The 17461-nt window shown below is 47.1% G+C and overlaps 1 protein-coding gene across 1 annotated transcript in view; it reads left to right on the plus strand.

Moving 5' to 3' along the window:
• Window positions 1–1781: 1781 nt before the first annotated feature.
• The window catches only part of LOC135570238 (voltage-dependent calcium channel gamma-3 subunit-like), a 95854-nt gene continuing 80174 nt past the window's right edge, over window positions 1782–17461 (plus strand). Inside the window, 2 exon segments of the mRNA XM_065016348.1 lie at window positions 1782–2560; window positions 2719–3459. Coding sequence (XP_064872420.1) covers window positions 3243–3459 — 217 coding nt within the window. The 5' untranslated portion in view covers window positions 1782–2560; window positions 2719–3242.

Raw genomic sequence — 17461 nt, forward strand, 5'->3', positions numbered from 1 at the left:
GTCAGGTTAGTAGCAGGCAGTCAGGCAGTCAGGGAGAAACAGTCAGGTTAGGAGCATGCAGTCAGGGTGAAACAGTCAGGTTAGTAGCAGGCAGTCAGGGAGAAACAGTCAGGTTAGGAGCAGGCAGTCAGTGAGAAACAGTCAGGTTAGGAGCAGGCAGTCAGTGAGAAACAGTCTGGTTATGAGCAGGCAGTCAGTGAGAAACAGTCTGGTTATGAGCAGGCAGTCAGTGAGAAACAGTCAGGTTAGGAGCAGGCAGTCAGGAAGAAACAGTCAGGTTTAGGATCAGGCAGTTTCAGGTAGTCAGGAAGAAACAGTCAGTTTAGGAGCAGGCAGTCATGGAGAAACAGTCTGGTTAAGATCAGGCAGAAGAAACAGTCAGGTTTAGGAGCAGGCAGTCATGGAGAAACAGTCTGGATAAGAGCAGGCAGTCAGGTAGAAACAGTCAGGTTAGGATCAGGCAGTCAGTGAGAAACAGTCAGGTTAGGAGCAGGCAGTCAGTGAGAAACAGTCAGGTTAGGAGCAGGCAGTCAGTGAGAAACAGTCAGGTTAGGAGCAGGCAGTCAGGGAGTCAGGTTAGGAGCAGGCAGTCAGAAACAGTTAGGAGCAGGCAGTCAGGTTAGGAGCAGGCAGTCAGGTAGAAACAGTCAGGTTCAGTGAGAAACAGGAGCAGGCAGTCAGTGAGAAACAGTCTGGTTATGAGCAGGCAGTCAGTGAGAAACAGTCAGGTTAGGAGCAGGCAGTCAGGCAGGGAGAAACAGTCTGGGAGAAACAGTCTGGTTAGAGCAGGCAGTCAGTGAGAAACAGTCTGAGAAACAGGTTATGAGCAGGGTCAGTCAGTGAGAAACAGTCTGGTTATGAGCAGGCAGTCAGTGAGAAACAGTCTGGTTAGGAGCAGGCAGTCAGTGAGAAACAGTCAGGTTAGGAGCAGGCAGTCAGGGAGAAACAGTCTGGTTAGGAGCAGGCAGTCAGTGAGAAACAGTCAGGTTAGGAGCAGGCAGTCAGTGAGAAACAGTCAGGTTAGGGGCAGGCAGTCAGTGAGAAACAGTCAGGTTAGGAGCAGGCAGTCAGTGAGAAACAGTCAGGTTAGGAGAAGGCAGTCAGGGGGGAAACAGTCAGGTTAGGAGCAGGCAGTCAGTGAGAAACAGTCAGCTTAGGAGCAGGCAGTCAGGGGGAGACAGTCTGGTGAAGAGCAGGCAGTCAGTGAGAAACAGTCTGGTTAGGAGCAGGCAGTCAGGGGGAGACAGTCTGGTGAAGAGCAGGCAGTCAGTGAGAAACAGTCTGGTTAGGAGCAGGCAGTCAGGAAGAAACAGTCTGGTTAAGAGCAGGCAGTCAGGGAGAAACAGTCTGGTTAAGAGCAGGCAGTCAGGGTGAAACAGTCAGGTTAGGAGCAGGCAGTCAGGGAGAAACAGTCAGGTTAGGAGCAGGCAGTCAGGGGGAAACAGTCAGGTTAGGAGCAGGCAGTCTGGTTAGGAGCAGGCAGTCAGGGAGAAACAGTCAGGTTAGGAGCAGGCAGTCAGGGGGAAACAGTCAGGTTAGGAGCAGGCAGTCTGGTTAGGAGCAGGCAGTCAGGGAGAAACAGTCAGGTTAGGAGCAGGCAGTCAGTGATAAACAGTCAGGTTATGAGCAGGCAGTCAGTGAGAAACAGTCAGGTTATGAGCAGGCAGTCAGTGAGAAACGGTCAGGTTATGAGCAGGCAGTCAGTGAGAAACAGACAGGTGTGCCAAACAGAATCCACTCCGTTCAGCACCATGGACAGCAGCTGTTCGGAACGCGACAACTACGTGGCAACAACATAGTACCGCATCACAGTCTCCCCACAAAGCGATCCGTGGGCGGTGTTTGACACCCGCTAGCGGCTGGGGAGCGTGGGGGCTGGCTGGCTGTCATCTGTTTCACCGGCACGTTTCACGGAGAGGAGCAGCCAGGCGCCCACCTACCGTTGTTTTTGTTTTTTTTAAACCTCCAGATTGACTTCCGTTTACGCTTTCACCGCTGTTAGGGTCAGCTCACTAGACTGGACAGGACTAAAACATTGAGATTTCAGAAAACAAACCCGGTTTGAAAAACGGGATATATATATATTTTTTTAATTTGTGCTTTTCGGTGCAGGAGTGTGAGTGAGGGCGCAAAAGAGAGAGGAGAGAGAGAGCGTGTAAGTGCCGTGTTGTTCGTGTCGGTGTTTCGGCTAAACCGTGTTTGTGTGTAGCTTGCTATGGGTCTGTATGAGTGTGTGTGAGTGTGTGTGTGTGTGTGTGGAGTGTGTTCGCTCTGGACTGGAGGAGATATCCAAGAAAAATGTCAGCGTGTCAACAACAACAACAACAGAGGCAGGCTAACGGTCGGATGTGTACTTGCCTTTTCTCTCATACCGGGAGATAGAAAAGGCGCTCGTTCATTCAAGGAAGGAGGAGGACGTTACCGGAATACCTAAGAGACGAGTGGAACTGAACCGTGTTCCCGCCTGTCTGACTGACTGTCTGTCTGCCTGGCTAACGTGAATGAAATCTTTAGAGGAGGAGGAGAGCGTTTCAATCCACAGCCGTCAAGGATTCAATCGGTGAGTTGTTTAGTCTATACATTACGCGTGCACGTATGTGACAGATAGATTATCGATAGTGTAATCAAAAAATTACAAATTAAAATATTATAATGCGCTCTCTAAAATAAAACAAATAAAACAATAAATCTCAATGTTGTTTGTTGTTGTGTTATTAGACGGATGAAGATGGAGTCATTCCGCCGCTGTGGACGTTAACACGGACGTTAGGTCTGGAGAGGCTGGTTGGAGAAGTTGAGCTGAAAGGAGACTGAACGGGGGAAAAGAGGGAGAGGCGGATCGGGTAGCTGAAAGGAGACTGAACGGGGGAAAAGAGGGAGAGGCGGATCGGGTAGCTGAAAGGAGACTGAACGGGGGAAAAGAGGGAGAGGCGGATCGGGTGGCTGACAGGGACGCAGACCAGACCAGCCTTGGATTTCAACAGGAGATTCCAAGAAGAAGAAGAGGAAGAAGAGAAATATGTGGCGTCACCGCTGCCGCCAGTCTAGTCTGCGGTGGAGTCTTGAGCCAGTGGTCGTTAAAACGACCCGGCTTGATCAGTGAAGCCCCTAGCCTTCTCTCTCTCTCTCTCTCTGCGCTCTACCTCGCTCTTCCTTTCCCTTCTCTTTAAATGTAAATGACATCGGGGTTTTTTTCTCAGTAAGTAAGCTGTCTCGTGACGTGAGATACTCAAAACCCGTCAATGAAGATGTTGATGTGTGACCGTGGCGTCCAGATGCTGGTGACCACCGTGGGGGCTTTCGCCGCCTTCAGCCTCATGACGATAGCGGTCGGGACCGATTACTGGCTGTACTCACGAGGGACGTGCAAAAGCAAAAGCACCAATGACAACGACACAAGCCGGAAGAACGAAGAGGTGATGACTCACTCTGGTCTGTGGCGAACCTGCTGTCTGGAAGGTAAGAGAAGAGAGAGAGAGAGAGAGAGAGAGAGAGAGAGGGGGGTCTGTGGTCAACCTGCTCTCTGGTAGGTAAGAGAAAGAGAGAGCGAGAGAGAGAGGAGGGAGGGTGGTCTGTGGTCAACCTGCTCTCTGGTAGGTAAGAGAGAGAGAGGGGAGGGAGGGTGGTCTGTGGTCAACCTGCTCTCTGGTAGGTAAGAGAGAGAGAGGGGAGGGAGGTGGTCTGTGGCCAACCTGCTCTCTGGTAGGTAAGAGAGAGAGAGGGGAGGGAGGGTGGTCTGTGGTCAACCTGCTCTCTGGTAGGTAAGAGAGAGAGAGAGCGAGAGAGAGAGAGGAGGGAGGGTGGTCTGTGGCCAACCTGCTCTCTGGTAGGTAAGAGAGAGAGGGGGAGGGAGGGTGGTCTGTGGTCAACCTGCTTTCTGGAAGGTAAGAGAGAGAGGGGGGAGGGAGGGTGGTCTGTGGTCAACCTGCTCTCTGGTAGGTAAGAGAGAGAGAGAGCGAGAGAGAGAGAGGAGGGAGGGTGGTCTGTGGCCAACCTGCTCTCTGGTAGGTAAGAGAGAGAGGGGGAGGGAGGGTGGTCTGTGGTCAACCTGCTTTCTGGAAGGTAAGAGAGAGAGAGGGGGAGGGAGGGAGGGTGGTCTGTGGTCAACCTGCTCTCTGGTAGGTAAGAGAGAGAGAGAGCGAGAGAGAGAGAGGAGGGAGGGTGGTCTGTGGCCAACCTGCTCTCTGGTAAGTAAGAGAGAGAGAGGGGAGCGATGGTGGTCTGTGGTCAACCTGCTCTCTGGTAGGTAAGAGAGAGAGAGAGGGGGGAGGGTGGTCTGTGGTCAACCTGCTTTCTGGAAGGTAAGAGAGAGAGAGAGAGGAGGGGCAGGGCCTGATTAATGCAGGGGCTTACCGGGGCCCAAGCCCCCAGGGTGATCTTGATGAAGAGAAGATATTAAATCTATACAATTGAAATCAATATATTTTGACTGCACTCTCCAACCAAATGAGCTGCTCTCAATGAGTGTAGATGGCCTGTTATCACTCTGCTAATCATCAGATGGGTGGGGAGAGGAGGTCAGGGGGCCCATGTGGGTAACTGGGGGGGCCCTGCCTTGTTTGGGTAACTGACTCAGGGCCGGCCCTAGCCTTTTGCCATGGGGCATATAGAATATGTTTCAGTTTTAAATCGTGTTTTTTTTTCTTCAATTCTACACATTTTGCCATGGGTTGGAGAGTCATTTTTGACAGTTTTAAAGCTAATTACCTGCAAATCTACACATTTTGCCATGGGGTGGAGAGTCATTTTTGGCAGTTTTAAAGCTAATTACCTGCAATTCTACACACATGACTTATGCCATGTTAATGATATCTGAGTGTAACAAAATCAATGGGGGCCCCCTGGAAGTCACGGCCCCTGGAGGTCAGGGCTCCTGGAGGTCAGACCCTCCTGGAGGTCAGGCCCCTGGAGGTCAGGCCCCTGGAGGTCAGGGATACTGGAGGTCAGGGACACTGGAGATCAGGGACACTGGAGGTCAGGGACACTGGAGGTCAGGGACACTGGAAGTCAGGGCACCTGGAGGTCAGACCCTCCTGGAGGTCAGGCCCCTGGAGGTCAGGGACACTGGGGGTCAGGGCCCCTGGAGGTCAGGCCCATGGAGGTCAGGCCCCCTGGAAGTCAGACCCATGGAGATTAGGGCCCCTAGAGGTCAGGCCCATGGAGGTTAGGGCCCTTTGGAGGTTAGGGCCCTTTGGAGGTCAGGCCCCTGGGAGGTTAGGGCCTGGTGTATTCTACTATTCAATTCTGTCTCTCTGTCTATTAGATATAGATCTAGACTAGCAGGACAGGACCCTGTATGGGTGAGACAGTGTGTCTCTCTGTCTATTAGATATAGATCTAGACTAGCAGGACAGGACCCTGTATGTCTCTCTGTCTATTAGATATAGATCTAGACTAGCAGGACAGGACCCTGTATGGGTGAGACAGTGTGTCTCTCTGTCTATTAGATATAGATCTAGACTAGCAGGACAGGACCCTGTATGGGTGAGACAGTGTGTCTCTCTGTCTATTAGATATAGATCTAGACTAGCAGGACAGGACCCTGTATGGGTGAGACAGTGTGTCTCTCTATCTATTATATATAGATCTAGACTAGCAGGACAGGACCCTGTATGGGTGAGACAGTGTGTCTCTCTATCTATTATATATAGATCTAGACTAGCAGGACAGGACCCTGTATGGGTGAGACAGTGTGTCTCTCTATCTATTATATATAGATCTAGACTAGCAGGACAGGACCCTGTATGGGTGAGACAGTGTGTCTCTCTGTCTATTAGATATAGATCTAGACTAGCAGGACAGGACCCTGTATGGTTCTGCTGTTCTCTAGTTCTGCGGTTCTGCTATACTCTAGTACCATGGTTCTGCTGTTCTCTAGTTCCACGGTTCTGCTGTTCTCTAGTTCCATGATTCTGCTGTTCTCTAGTTCCATGGTTCCACTGTTCTCTAGTTCCACTGTTTTGCTGTTCTCTAGTACCACGGTTCTGCTGTTCTCTAGTACCATGGTTCTGCTGTTCTCTAGTTCCGTGGTTCTGCTATACTCTAGTACCATGGTTATGCTGTTCTCTTGTTCTGCGGTTCTGAGGTTCTCTAGTTCCGCGGTTCTGCTGTTCTCTAGTACCATGGTTCTGCTGTTCTCTAGTTCCGCGGTTCTGCTATACTCTAGTACCATGGTTCTGCTGTTCTCTAGTACCATGGTTCTGCTGTTCTCTAGTTCCATGATTCTGCTGTTCTCTAGTTCCACTGTTCTGCTGTTCTCTAGTACCACGGTTCTGCTGTTCTCTAGTACCACGGTTTTGCTGTTCTCTAGTACCACGGTTCTGCTGTTCTCTAGTTCCCTGGTTCTGCTGTTCTCTAGTTCCATGGTTCTGCTGTTCTCTAGCTCCACTGTTCTGCTGTTCTCTAGTACCACGGTTCTGCTGTTCTCTAGTTCCGTGGTTCTGCTGTTCTCTAGTTCCATGGTTCTGCTGTTCACTAGCACCATGGTTCTGCTGTTCTCTAGTACCACGGTTCTGCTGTTCTCTAGTTCCGTGGTTCTGCTGTTCTCTAGTTCCATGGTTCTGCTGTTCACTAGCACCATGGTTCTGCTGTTCTCTAGTTCCACGGTTCTGCTGTTCTCTAGTTCCATGGCTCTGCTGTTCTCTAGTTCCATGGCTCTGCTGTTCTCTAGTTCCATGGTTCTGGGTGTTCTCTAGCACCATGGTTCTGCTGTTCTCTAGTACCACAGTTCTGCTGTTCTCTAGTTCCACGGTTCTGCTGTTCTCTAGTTCCATGGTTCTGCTGTTCTCTAGTTCCATGGTTCTGCTGTTTTCTAGTACCATGGTTCTGCTGTTCACTAGTTCCATGGTTCTGCTGTTCTCTAGTTCCATGTTTCTACTGTTCTCTAGTTCCGTGGTTCTGCTGTTCTCTAGTTCCATGGTTCTGCTGTTCTCTAGTTCCATGGTTTTGCGTGTTCTCTAGTTCCATGGTTCTGCGTGTTCTCTAGTTCCACGGTTCTGCGTGTTCTCTAGTTCCATGTTTCTGCTGTTCTCGAGTTACACTGGTCTTTTGTTCTCTAGTTCCATGGTTCTGCTGTTCTCTAGTTCCACGGTTCTGCTGTTCTCTAGTTCCACTGTTCTGTTGTTTTCTAGTTCCACGGTTCTGCTGTTCTCTAGTACCATGTATCTGCTGTTCTCTAGTTCCACGGTTTTGCTCGTTCTCTAATACTATGGTTCTGCTGTTCTCTAGTTCCATGGTTCTGCTGTTCTCTAGTTTCATGGTTCTGCTGTTTCATGGTTCTGCTGTTCTCTAGTTTCACGGTTCTGCGTGTTCTCTAGTTCCATAGTTCTGCTGTTTTCTGGTTCCATGGTTCTGCTGTTCCATGGTTCTGCTGTTCCATGGTTCTGCTGTTCTCTAGTTCCACGGTTCTGCCGTTCTGTAGTTCCACAGTTATGCTGTTCTCTAGTTCCATGGTTCTGTTGTTCTCTAGTTCCATGGTTCTGCTGTTCTCTAGTTCCAAGGTTCTGCTGTTCTCTAGTTCCATGGTTCTGCTGTTCTCTAGTTCCATGGTTCTGCTGTTATCTAGTTCCACGGTTCTGCTGTTCTCTAGTTCCATGGTTCTGCTGTTCCCTAGTTCCACGGTTCTGCTGTTCTCAAGTTTCATGGTTCTGCGTGTTCTCTAGTTCCATGGTTCTGCTGTTCTCCAGTTCCACGGTTCTGTTGTTCTCTAGTTCCATGGTTCTGCTGTTCTCTAGTTCCATAGTTCTGCTGTTCTCTAGTTCCATGGTTCTGCTGTTCCATGGTTCTGCTGTTCTCTAGTTTCACAGTTCTGCGTGTTCTCTAGTTCAATGGTTCTGCTCTTCTCTAGTTTCACAGTTCTGCGTGTTCTCTAGTTCCATGGTTCTGCTGTTCTCTAGTTTCACAGTTCTGCTGTTCTCTAGTTCCATGGTTCTGCTGTTCTCTAGTTCCATAGTTCTGCTGTTCTCTAGTTCCATGGTTCTGCTGTTCCATGGTTCTGCTGTTCTCTAGTTTCACAGTTCTGCGTGTTCTCTAGTTCCATGGTTCTGCTCTTCTCTAGTTTCACAGTTCTGCGTGTTCTCTAGTTCCATGGTTCTGCTCTTCTCTAGTTTCACAGTTCTGCGTGTTCTCTAGTTCCACGGTTCTGCTGTTATCTAGTTCCATGGTTCTGCATGTTCTCTAGTTCCACGGTTCTGCTGTTCTCAAGTTCCATGGTTCTCTCCCTCTCTCTCGCTCTGCCTCACTCTCTCTCTTGTACGTCTGGTGAACAGGTCAGGGATCCACAGCCACAGGCAAAATAGCAGAAACTGGAGTAGCAACACAACCAGGTGGACAGCCAGGAGTCATCAGGTCAGGTAGTGCTGAGACAGGAGAGAGAGAGAGAGGACAGAGAGAGAGAGAGAGAGAGAGTGATGAGACAGGAGAGAGAGGGACAGGAGAGAGAGAGAGAGTGATGAGACAGGAGAGAGAGAGATGAGAGACGATAGACGAGACAGGAGAGAGAGAGAGAGAGAGAGAGAGAGAGAGACAGGAGAGGGAGAGAGAGAGAGACAGAGCGAGAGATGGGAGAATTAGAGTTAAGTTATTAAGTTCACACAGGACATCAGATAAGACAGGAGAATTGCACCAGATTGGACAGACTGACCATAGCCCCCCTGCACATAGACTATTGCAGCAAAGATACTGGAAGCTGAGACAGTTTGAGGGGTTGGGAGATACCGTGACCCTGTCCGACGATACCCCCGGAGCACAGCCCCCACACCACTAGAGGGATATCAACAGACCGCCAATTTACTACCCTGAGACAAGGCTGAGTACAGACCACAAAAATCTCCTCCTACGGCCCGAGCTCGAGGGGGCGCCGAACCGAACAGAAAGATCACGTCAGTGACTCAACCCACTCAAGTTGAGTATAGTGAAAACAGCCTGGCACGACGTGACACACCCCTCCTAGGGACGGCGTGGAAGAGCACCAGTAGCGCCAGTGACTCAGCCCCCCCCCCCCCCCGTAATATTGTCGGAGGGAGAGAATCCCAGGGGAGAGAGGGGAACCGGCCAGGCAGAGACAACAAGGGCGGTTCTTTGCTCCAGTGCTTTTCCGTTCACCTTCACACTCCTGGGCTCAGACTACACTCCTGGGCTCAGACTACACTCCTGGGCTCAGACTACAGTCCTGGGCTCAGACTACACTCCTGGGCTCAGACTACACTCCTGGGCTTAGACTACACTCCTGGGCTCAGACTACACTCCTGGGCTCAGACTACAGTCCCGGGCTCAGACTACACTCCCGGGCTCAGACTACACTCCTGGGCTCAGACTACACTCCTGGGCTCAGACTACACTCCTGGGCTCACACTACACTCCTGGGCTCAGACTACAGTCCTGGGCTCAGACTACACTCCTGGGCTCAGACTACACTCCTGGGCTCAGACTACAGTCCTGGGCTCAGACTACACTCCTGGGCTCAGACTACGCTCAATCATAGGACCCACTTCAGTAAAGACTTAAAGGTTGAGACCGAGTCTGCGTCTCTCACATGGGTAGGCAGACCGTTCCATAGAAATGGAGCTCTATAGGAGAAAGCCCTGCCTCCAGCTGTCTAGGGGCAGTAAGGAGGCCTGTGTCTTGTGACCGTAGCGTACCTGTAGGTATGTATGTACGGCAGCATCATGATTCTAGCAGCCGTGTTCAGCACTAGCTGAAGTTTATTTAGTTAGCCGGAGAGTATAGCATTGCAGTAGTCTAATGTAGAAGTAACAAAAGCATGGATTCGTTTTTCTGCATTGTGATTTTACAATGTTAGGAAGATTTATTTTTTTTAAAAGCTGTCCTTGAAACAGTCTTGATATGTTCGTCAAAAGAGAGATCAGGGTCCAGAGTAACGCCAAGTTCCTTCGCAGTTTCACTTTTAGAGACGACTGTACAAACCATTGAGATGAATCGTCAGATCCAACAGCAGATATCTTTGTTTCTGTCACGCCCTGGCCATAGAGAGGTTTTTATTCTCTATTTTGGTTAGGCCAGGGTGTGACTAGGGTGAGCATTCTATGTTCTTTATTTCTATGTTTTCTATTTCTTTGTTGTTTGGCCGGGTGTGGTTCTCAATCAGAGGCAGCTGTCCATCGTTGTCTCTGATTGAGAATCATACTTAGGCAGCTTTTTCTCAGCTGTGCTTTGTGGGTAGTTGTTTTCTGTTTTGTGTTTCTACACCTGACAGAACTGTTCGTTGTCGTTTTTGCTCTTTGTTATTTTTTTCTAGATATTAACATCATGAACACGTACCGCGCTGCGCTTTGGCCCACTCCCTCTTCTTCAGACGAGCGTTACAGTTTCTTGGGACCTAGCATCTCTGTTTTCTCCGGGTTTAAAAGGAAAACATTTGCTGCCATGCCGACACTTCCTTATGTCTGAAAACACTTTGCTTCCGGCGAGGGCCATAACTAGAGAACAGCAGAACCATGGAACTAGAGAACAGCAGAACCATGGAACTAGAGAACACGCAGAACCATGGAACTAGAGAACAGCAGAACCATGGAACTAGAGAACAGCAGAACCATGGAACTAGAGAACACGCAGAACATGGAACTAGAGAACAGCAGAACATGGAACTAGAGAACAGCAGAACATGGAACTAGAGAACAGCAGAACATGGAACTAGAGAACAGCAGAACATGGAACTAGAGAACACGCAGAACATGGAACTAAAGAACAGCAGAACATGGAACTAGAGAACACGCAGAACATGGAACTAAAGAACAGCAGAACTGTGGGCCGTTTTATTGAAATGTACAGCTGTTTGTCTTCCGCATAGCAGTGAGAGTTAACACTATGTTTCCAAATGACATCACTAAGAGGTACAAATATATAGTGGAAACAATAGTGGTCCTAAAACGGAACCTTGAGGAACACCAAACAGGAAGTTGGATCATTCCCTTCAAAACTTGCATGTCAGGAAGTTTTCACAAAACATTTCTTAGCTAAAGATTTTTTTTTTTTTTTTATGTTGGTAACCAGTTTTATACTGAAGTCGACTTTCCTTGGACTCTAGCTGTTCCGTTTGTACATGTGACACGAAGCCAAGCATCAAACAGTCCTTCTCCCTCCCTATAAATTCCCTTTTCCTCTCCTTGTCTCACTCACTCCATGGCGTTCTGACAGCTTCCTTCTACACACGGGTGCCGAGTCTGCACTCAACCTACAATTAGACCTATGTAAATAAAGACCTATTAAAACCTATCTGATGGGGTACACAGGCTACAATTAGACCTATGTAAATAAAGACCTATTAAAACCTATCTGATGGGGTACACAGGCTACGTAAATAAAGACCTATTAAAACCTATCTGATGGGGTACACAGGCTACAATTAGACATATTAAAACCTATCTGATGGGGTACACAGGCTACAATTAGACCTATTACAACCTATCTGATGGGGTACACAGGCTACAATTAGACCTATGTAAATAAAGACCTATTAAAACCTATCTGATGGGGTACACAGGCTACAATAAGACCTACGTAAATAAAGACCTATTAAAACCTATCTGATGGGGTACACAGGCTACAATTAGACCTACGTAAATAAAGACCTATTAAAACCTATCTGATGGGGTACACAGGCTACAATTAGAACTATTAAAACCTATCTGATGGGGTACACAGGCTACAATTAGACCTATTACAACCTATCTGATGGGGCTACAATTAGACCATGTAAATAAAGACCTATTAAACCTATCTGATTAGAGGCTACAATAAGATGTAAATAAAGACCTATTAAAACCTATCTGATGGGGTACACAGGCTACAATTAGACCTATTAAAACCTATCTGATGGGGTACACAGGCTACAATTAGACCTACGTAAATAAAGACCTATTAAAACCTATCTGATGGGGTACACAGGCTACAATTAGACCTATGTAAATAAAGACCTATTATTAAAACTACTAGACCTCGTAAATAAAGACCTATTAAAACCTATCTGATGGGGTACACAGCTACAATAAGCTACGTAAATAAAGACCTATTAAAACCTATCTGATGGGGTACACAGGCTACAATTAAAGACCTATCTGATGGGTAAATAAAGACCTATTAAAACCTATCTGATGGGGTACACAGGCTACACAGGCTACAATTAGACCTACGTAAATAAAGACCTATTAAAACCTATCTGATGGGGTACACAGGCTACAATTAGACCTATGTAAATAAAGAATTAAAACCTATCTGAGACCTATTAAAACCTATCTGATGGGACCTATTAAAACCTATCTGATGGGGTACACAGGCTACAATTAGACCTATTAAAACCTATCTGATGGGGTACACAGGCTACAATTAGACCTATTAAAACCTATCTGATGGGGTACACAGGCTACAATAAGACCTACGTAAATAAAGACCTATTAAAACCTATCTGATGGGGTACACAGGCTACAATAAAGAATAAAACCTATCTGATAAATACGTAAAAAGACCTATTAAAACCTATCTGATGGGGTACACAGACTACAATTAGACCTATGTAAATAAAGACTATCTGATGGGGTTACAACCTATTAAAGACCTATTACAACCTATCTGATGGGGTACACAGGCTACAATTAGACCTATTAAAACCTATCTGATGGGGTACACAGGCTACAATAAGACCTACGTAAATAAAGACCTATTAAAACCTATCTGATGGGGTACACAGGCTACATTCCTTGTCAAATGACGACAGTTTTATCACAAATTCAAAATGGGACGAGTTGAGTGGACTGGGGGAAATATGTGTTCCGACAGCTGTTTGTTGTTGAATAATTGAGTCACGTTTTTGATTTCCGTTTCAGGTTCATTTGCGGTTGTCACTAGTTACCACAGCCACAAAGTACAAAATTGGCTATGTCGTAAAAAATGTTTTTATGTAAACAAAAAATGTACTTAATTTAAAGGTTAGGCATAAGGTTAATAGTGTGGTTAGAGTTAAGGTTTAAAATCAGATTTTAAGGAGAGAAATTGTAGAAATAGGTGCGGGGTTCACGACTTTGTGGCTGTGGGAACTATTGACGGCCCTACTTCGCAAACTGCTGGTGCCATTTAGAATTGGTACATTTATTGGTATATTTAAAAATATATATTTAACAACTGGCCTAGGAACAGTGGAACAGTGGGTTAACTGGTCTAGGAACAGTGGAACAGTGGGTTAACTGGTCTAGGAACAGTGGAACAGTGGGTTAACTGGTCTAGGAACAGTGGAACAGTGGGTTAACTGGTCTAGGAACAGTGGGTTAACTGGTCTAGGAACAGTGGGTTAACTGGTCTAGGAACAGTGGAACAGTGGGTTAACTGGTCTAGGAACAGTGGAACAGTGGGTTAACTGGTCTAGGAACAGTGGAACAGTGGGTTAACTGGTCTAGGAACAGTGGAACAGTGGGTTAACTGGTCTAGGAACAGTGGAACAGTGGGTTAACTGGTCTAGGAACAGTGGGTTAACTGGTCTAGGAACAGTGGGTTAACTGGTCTAGGAACAGTGGGTTAACTGGTCTAGGAACAGTGGGTTAACTGGTCTAGGAACAGTGGGTTAACTGGTCTAGGAACAGTGGGTTAACTGGTCTAGGAACAGTGGGTTAACTGGTCTAGGAACAGTGGGTTAACTGGTCTAGGAACAGTGGGTTAACTGGTCTAGGAACAGTGGGTTAACTGGTCTAGGAACAGTGGGTTAACTGGTCTAGGAACAGTGGGTTAACTGGTCTAGGAACAGTGGGTTAACTGGTTAACTGGTCTAGGAACAGTGGGTTAACTGGTCTAGGAACAGTGGGTTAACTGGTCTAGGAACAGTGGGTTAACTGGTCTAGGAACAGTGGGTTAACTGGTCTAGGAACAGTGGGTTAACTGGTCTAGGAACAGTGGGTTAACTGGTCTAGGAACAGTGGGTTAACTGGTCTAGGAACAGTGGGGGTTAACAGTGGGTTAACTGGTCTAGGAACAGTGGGTTAACTGGTTAGGAACAGTGGGTTAACTGGTCTAGGAACAGTGGGTTAACTGGTCTAGGAACAGTGGGTTTCAGGGGAACAGTGGGTCTAGGAACAGTGGGTTAACTGGTCTAGGAACAGTGGGTTAACTGGTCTAGGAACAGTGGGTTAACTGGTCTAGGAACAGTGGGTTAACTGGTCTAGGAACAGTGGGTTAACTGGTCTAGGAACAGTGGGTTAACTGGTCTAGGAACAGTGGGTTAACTGGTCTAGGAACAGTGGGTTAACTGGTCTAGGAACAGTGGGTTAACTGGTCTAGGAACAGTGGGTTAACTGGTCTAGGAACAGTGGGTTAACTGGTCTAGGAACAGTGGGTTAACTGGTCTAGGAACAGTGGGGGTTAGGAACAGTGGGTTAACTGGTCTAGGAACAGTGGGTTAACTGGTCTAGGAACAGTGGGTTAACTGGTCTAGGAACAGTGGGTTAACTGGTCTAGGAACAGTGGGTTAACTGGTCTAGGAACAGTGGGTTAACTGGTCTAGGAACAGTGGGTTAACTGGTCTAGGAACAGTGGGTTAACTGGTCTAGGAACAGTGGGTTAACTGGTCTAGGAACAGTGGGTTAACTGGTCTAGGAACAGTGGGTTAACTGGTCTAGGAACAGTGGGTTAACTGGTCTAGGAACAGTGGGTTAACTGGTCTAGGAACAGTGGGTTAACTGGTCTAGGAACAGTGGGTTAACTGGTCTAGGAACAGTGGGTTAACTGGTCTAGGAACAGTGGGTTAACTGGTCTAGGAACAGTGGGTTAACTGGTCTAGGAACAGTGGGTTAACTGGTCTAGGAACAGTGGGTTAACTGCCTTGTTCAGGGGCAGAACGACAGATTTTTACCTTGTCAGCTTGGGGATTCGATCCAGCAACCTTTCGGATTACTAGTCCAACGCGCTAACCACTAGGCTACCTGCTCTAACCACTAGGCTACCTGCTCTAACCACTAGGCTACCTGCTCTAACCACTAGGCTACCTGCTCTAACCACTAGGCTACCTGCCTCTAACCACTAGGCTACCTGCCTCTAACCACTAGGCTACCTGCTCTAACCACTAGGCTACCTGTCTCTGACCACTAGGCTACCTGCCTCTAACCACTAGGCTACCTGCCTCTAACCACTAGGCTACCTGCTCTAACCACTAGGCTACCTGCTCTAACCACTAGGCTACCTGCCTCTAACCACTAGGCTACCTGCTCTAACCACTAGGCTACCTGCTCTAACCACTAGGCTACCTGCCTCTAACCACTAGGCTACCTGCTCTAACCACTAGGCTACCTGCTCTAACCACTAGGCTACCTGCTCTAACCACTAGGCTAGGCTAACCACTAGGCTACCTGCTCTCTAACCACTAGGCTACCTGCCTCTAACCACTAGGCTACCTGCTCTAACCACTAGGCTACCTGCTCTAACCACTAGGCTACCTGGCTCTAACCACTAGGCTACCTGCTCTAACCACTAGGCTACCTGCTCTAACCACTAGGCTACCTGCTCTAACCACTAGGCTACCTGCCTCTAACCACTAGGCTACCTGCTCTAACCACTAGGCTACCTGTCTCTGACCACTAGGCTACCTGCCTCTAACCACTAGGCTACCTGCCTCTAACCACTAGGCTACCTGCTCTAACCACTAGGCTACCTGCTCTAACCACTAGGCTACCTGCCTCTAACCACTAGGCTACCTGCTCTAACCACTAGGCTACCTGCCTCTAACCACTAGGCTACCTGTCTCTGACCACTAGGCTGCCTGCTCTAACCACTAGGCTACCTGCCTCTAACCACTAGGCTACCTGCTCTAACCACTAGGCTACCTGCTCTAACCACTAGGCTAGCTGCCTCTAACCACTAGGCTACCTGTCTCTAACCACTAGGCTACCTGTCTCTAACCACTAGGCTACCTGCTCTAACCACTAGGCTACCACTAGGCTACCTGTCTCTAACCACTAGGCTACCTGCTCTAACCACTAGGCTACCTGCCTCTAACCACTAGGCTACCTGCCTCTAACCACTAGGCTACCTGCCTCTAACCACTAGACTACCTGCCACACCCTTCAACATAGACTGGTTCCACACTGAAAATATGCACAAAAAAACATTCGTTTGATAAAGACAAAGAGCGTATTTTCATCAGAATCATAAAGCTCAGTCCTACTCATCAAAGAGATGCCCTGGCAGTAATTTAACCTCTAGCGACGAGCAATCCCGTATCCGGGAGCGTAATCATAGCCTCAAGCTCATTACCATAACGCAACGTTTCCTATTCATGAAAATCGCAAATGAAATGAAATAAATATATTGAAACACAAGCTTAGCCTTTTGTTAACAACACTGTCATCTCAGATTTTCAAAATATGCTTTTCAACCAAAGCTATACAAGCATTTGTGTAAGAGTATTGATAGCCTAGCATAGCATTAAGCCTAGCATTCAGCAGGCAACATTTTCACAAAAACAAGAAAAGCATTCAAATAAAATCATTTACCTTTGAAGAACTTCGGATGTTTTCAATGACGAGACTCTTAGTTAGATAGCAAATGTTCATTTTTTCCCAAAAATATTATTTGTGTAGACGAAATAGCTCCATTTTGTTCATCACGTTTGGCTAAGAAAAATACCGGAAAATGCAGTCACTTACTTACAACACCGAACTTTGACAGAAACATGGCAAACGTTGTTTAGAATCAATCCTCAAGGTGTTTTTCACATATCTATTCGATAATATATCAGTGGTGGCAGCTGGCTTCTCATCAGAAGCAAACGGAAAAATACTGCAGCTGGAGATTACGCAATCATTGCAACGGAGGACACCAAGCGACCACTTGGTAGATGTAGTCTCTTATGGTCAATCTTCCAATGATATGCCTACAAATACGTCACAATGCTGCAGACACCTTGGGGAATACGTGGAAAACGTAAGCTGACTCCTAGCTCCTCCACAGCCATATAAGGAGTCATTGCCATGAGGCGGTTTAAAAAAATTGATTTTTTATCTGGGTTTTTTCTGTAACATCAGTTCTGTGGCACTCACAGACAATATCTTTGCAGTTTTGGAAACGTCAGAGTGCTTTCTTTCCAAAGATGTCAATTATATGCATAGTCGAGCATCTTTTCGTGACAAAATATCTTGTTTAAAACGGGAACGTTTTTCATCCAAAAATTAAAAGAGCGTCCCCTATATGAATGTGGTTAATGAACAGGAAGAATACACAAAAAAATTGAACATTTGTATATTCAACATTTTGTAACCAGTGAAAATGTTTACTTTTCAACTCGAACAGAATTGAGCCTCGTTTTCAAATGATTCCTTCTTCTTCTTCTACCTTTTCCAGATGTGTAGATTCTCATCGCTTCATACTTCATTCTGTCCTATTTAATTCTGTTAGATTACATCGTGTTTTTCACTATAGACTAGGTGTGTCTTGACTGTGATACGGGGGAAATAAGAGCGTCTCGTCT

Source organism: Oncorhynchus nerka, unplaced genomic scaffold (genome assembly GCF_034236695.1).
Source record: "Oncorhynchus nerka isolate Pitt River unplaced genomic scaffold, Oner_Uvic_2.0 unplaced_scaffold_1007, whole genome shotgun sequence".
NCBI classification, from domain to species: domain Eukaryota; kingdom Metazoa; phylum Chordata; class Actinopteri; order Salmoniformes; family Salmonidae; genus Oncorhynchus; species Oncorhynchus nerka.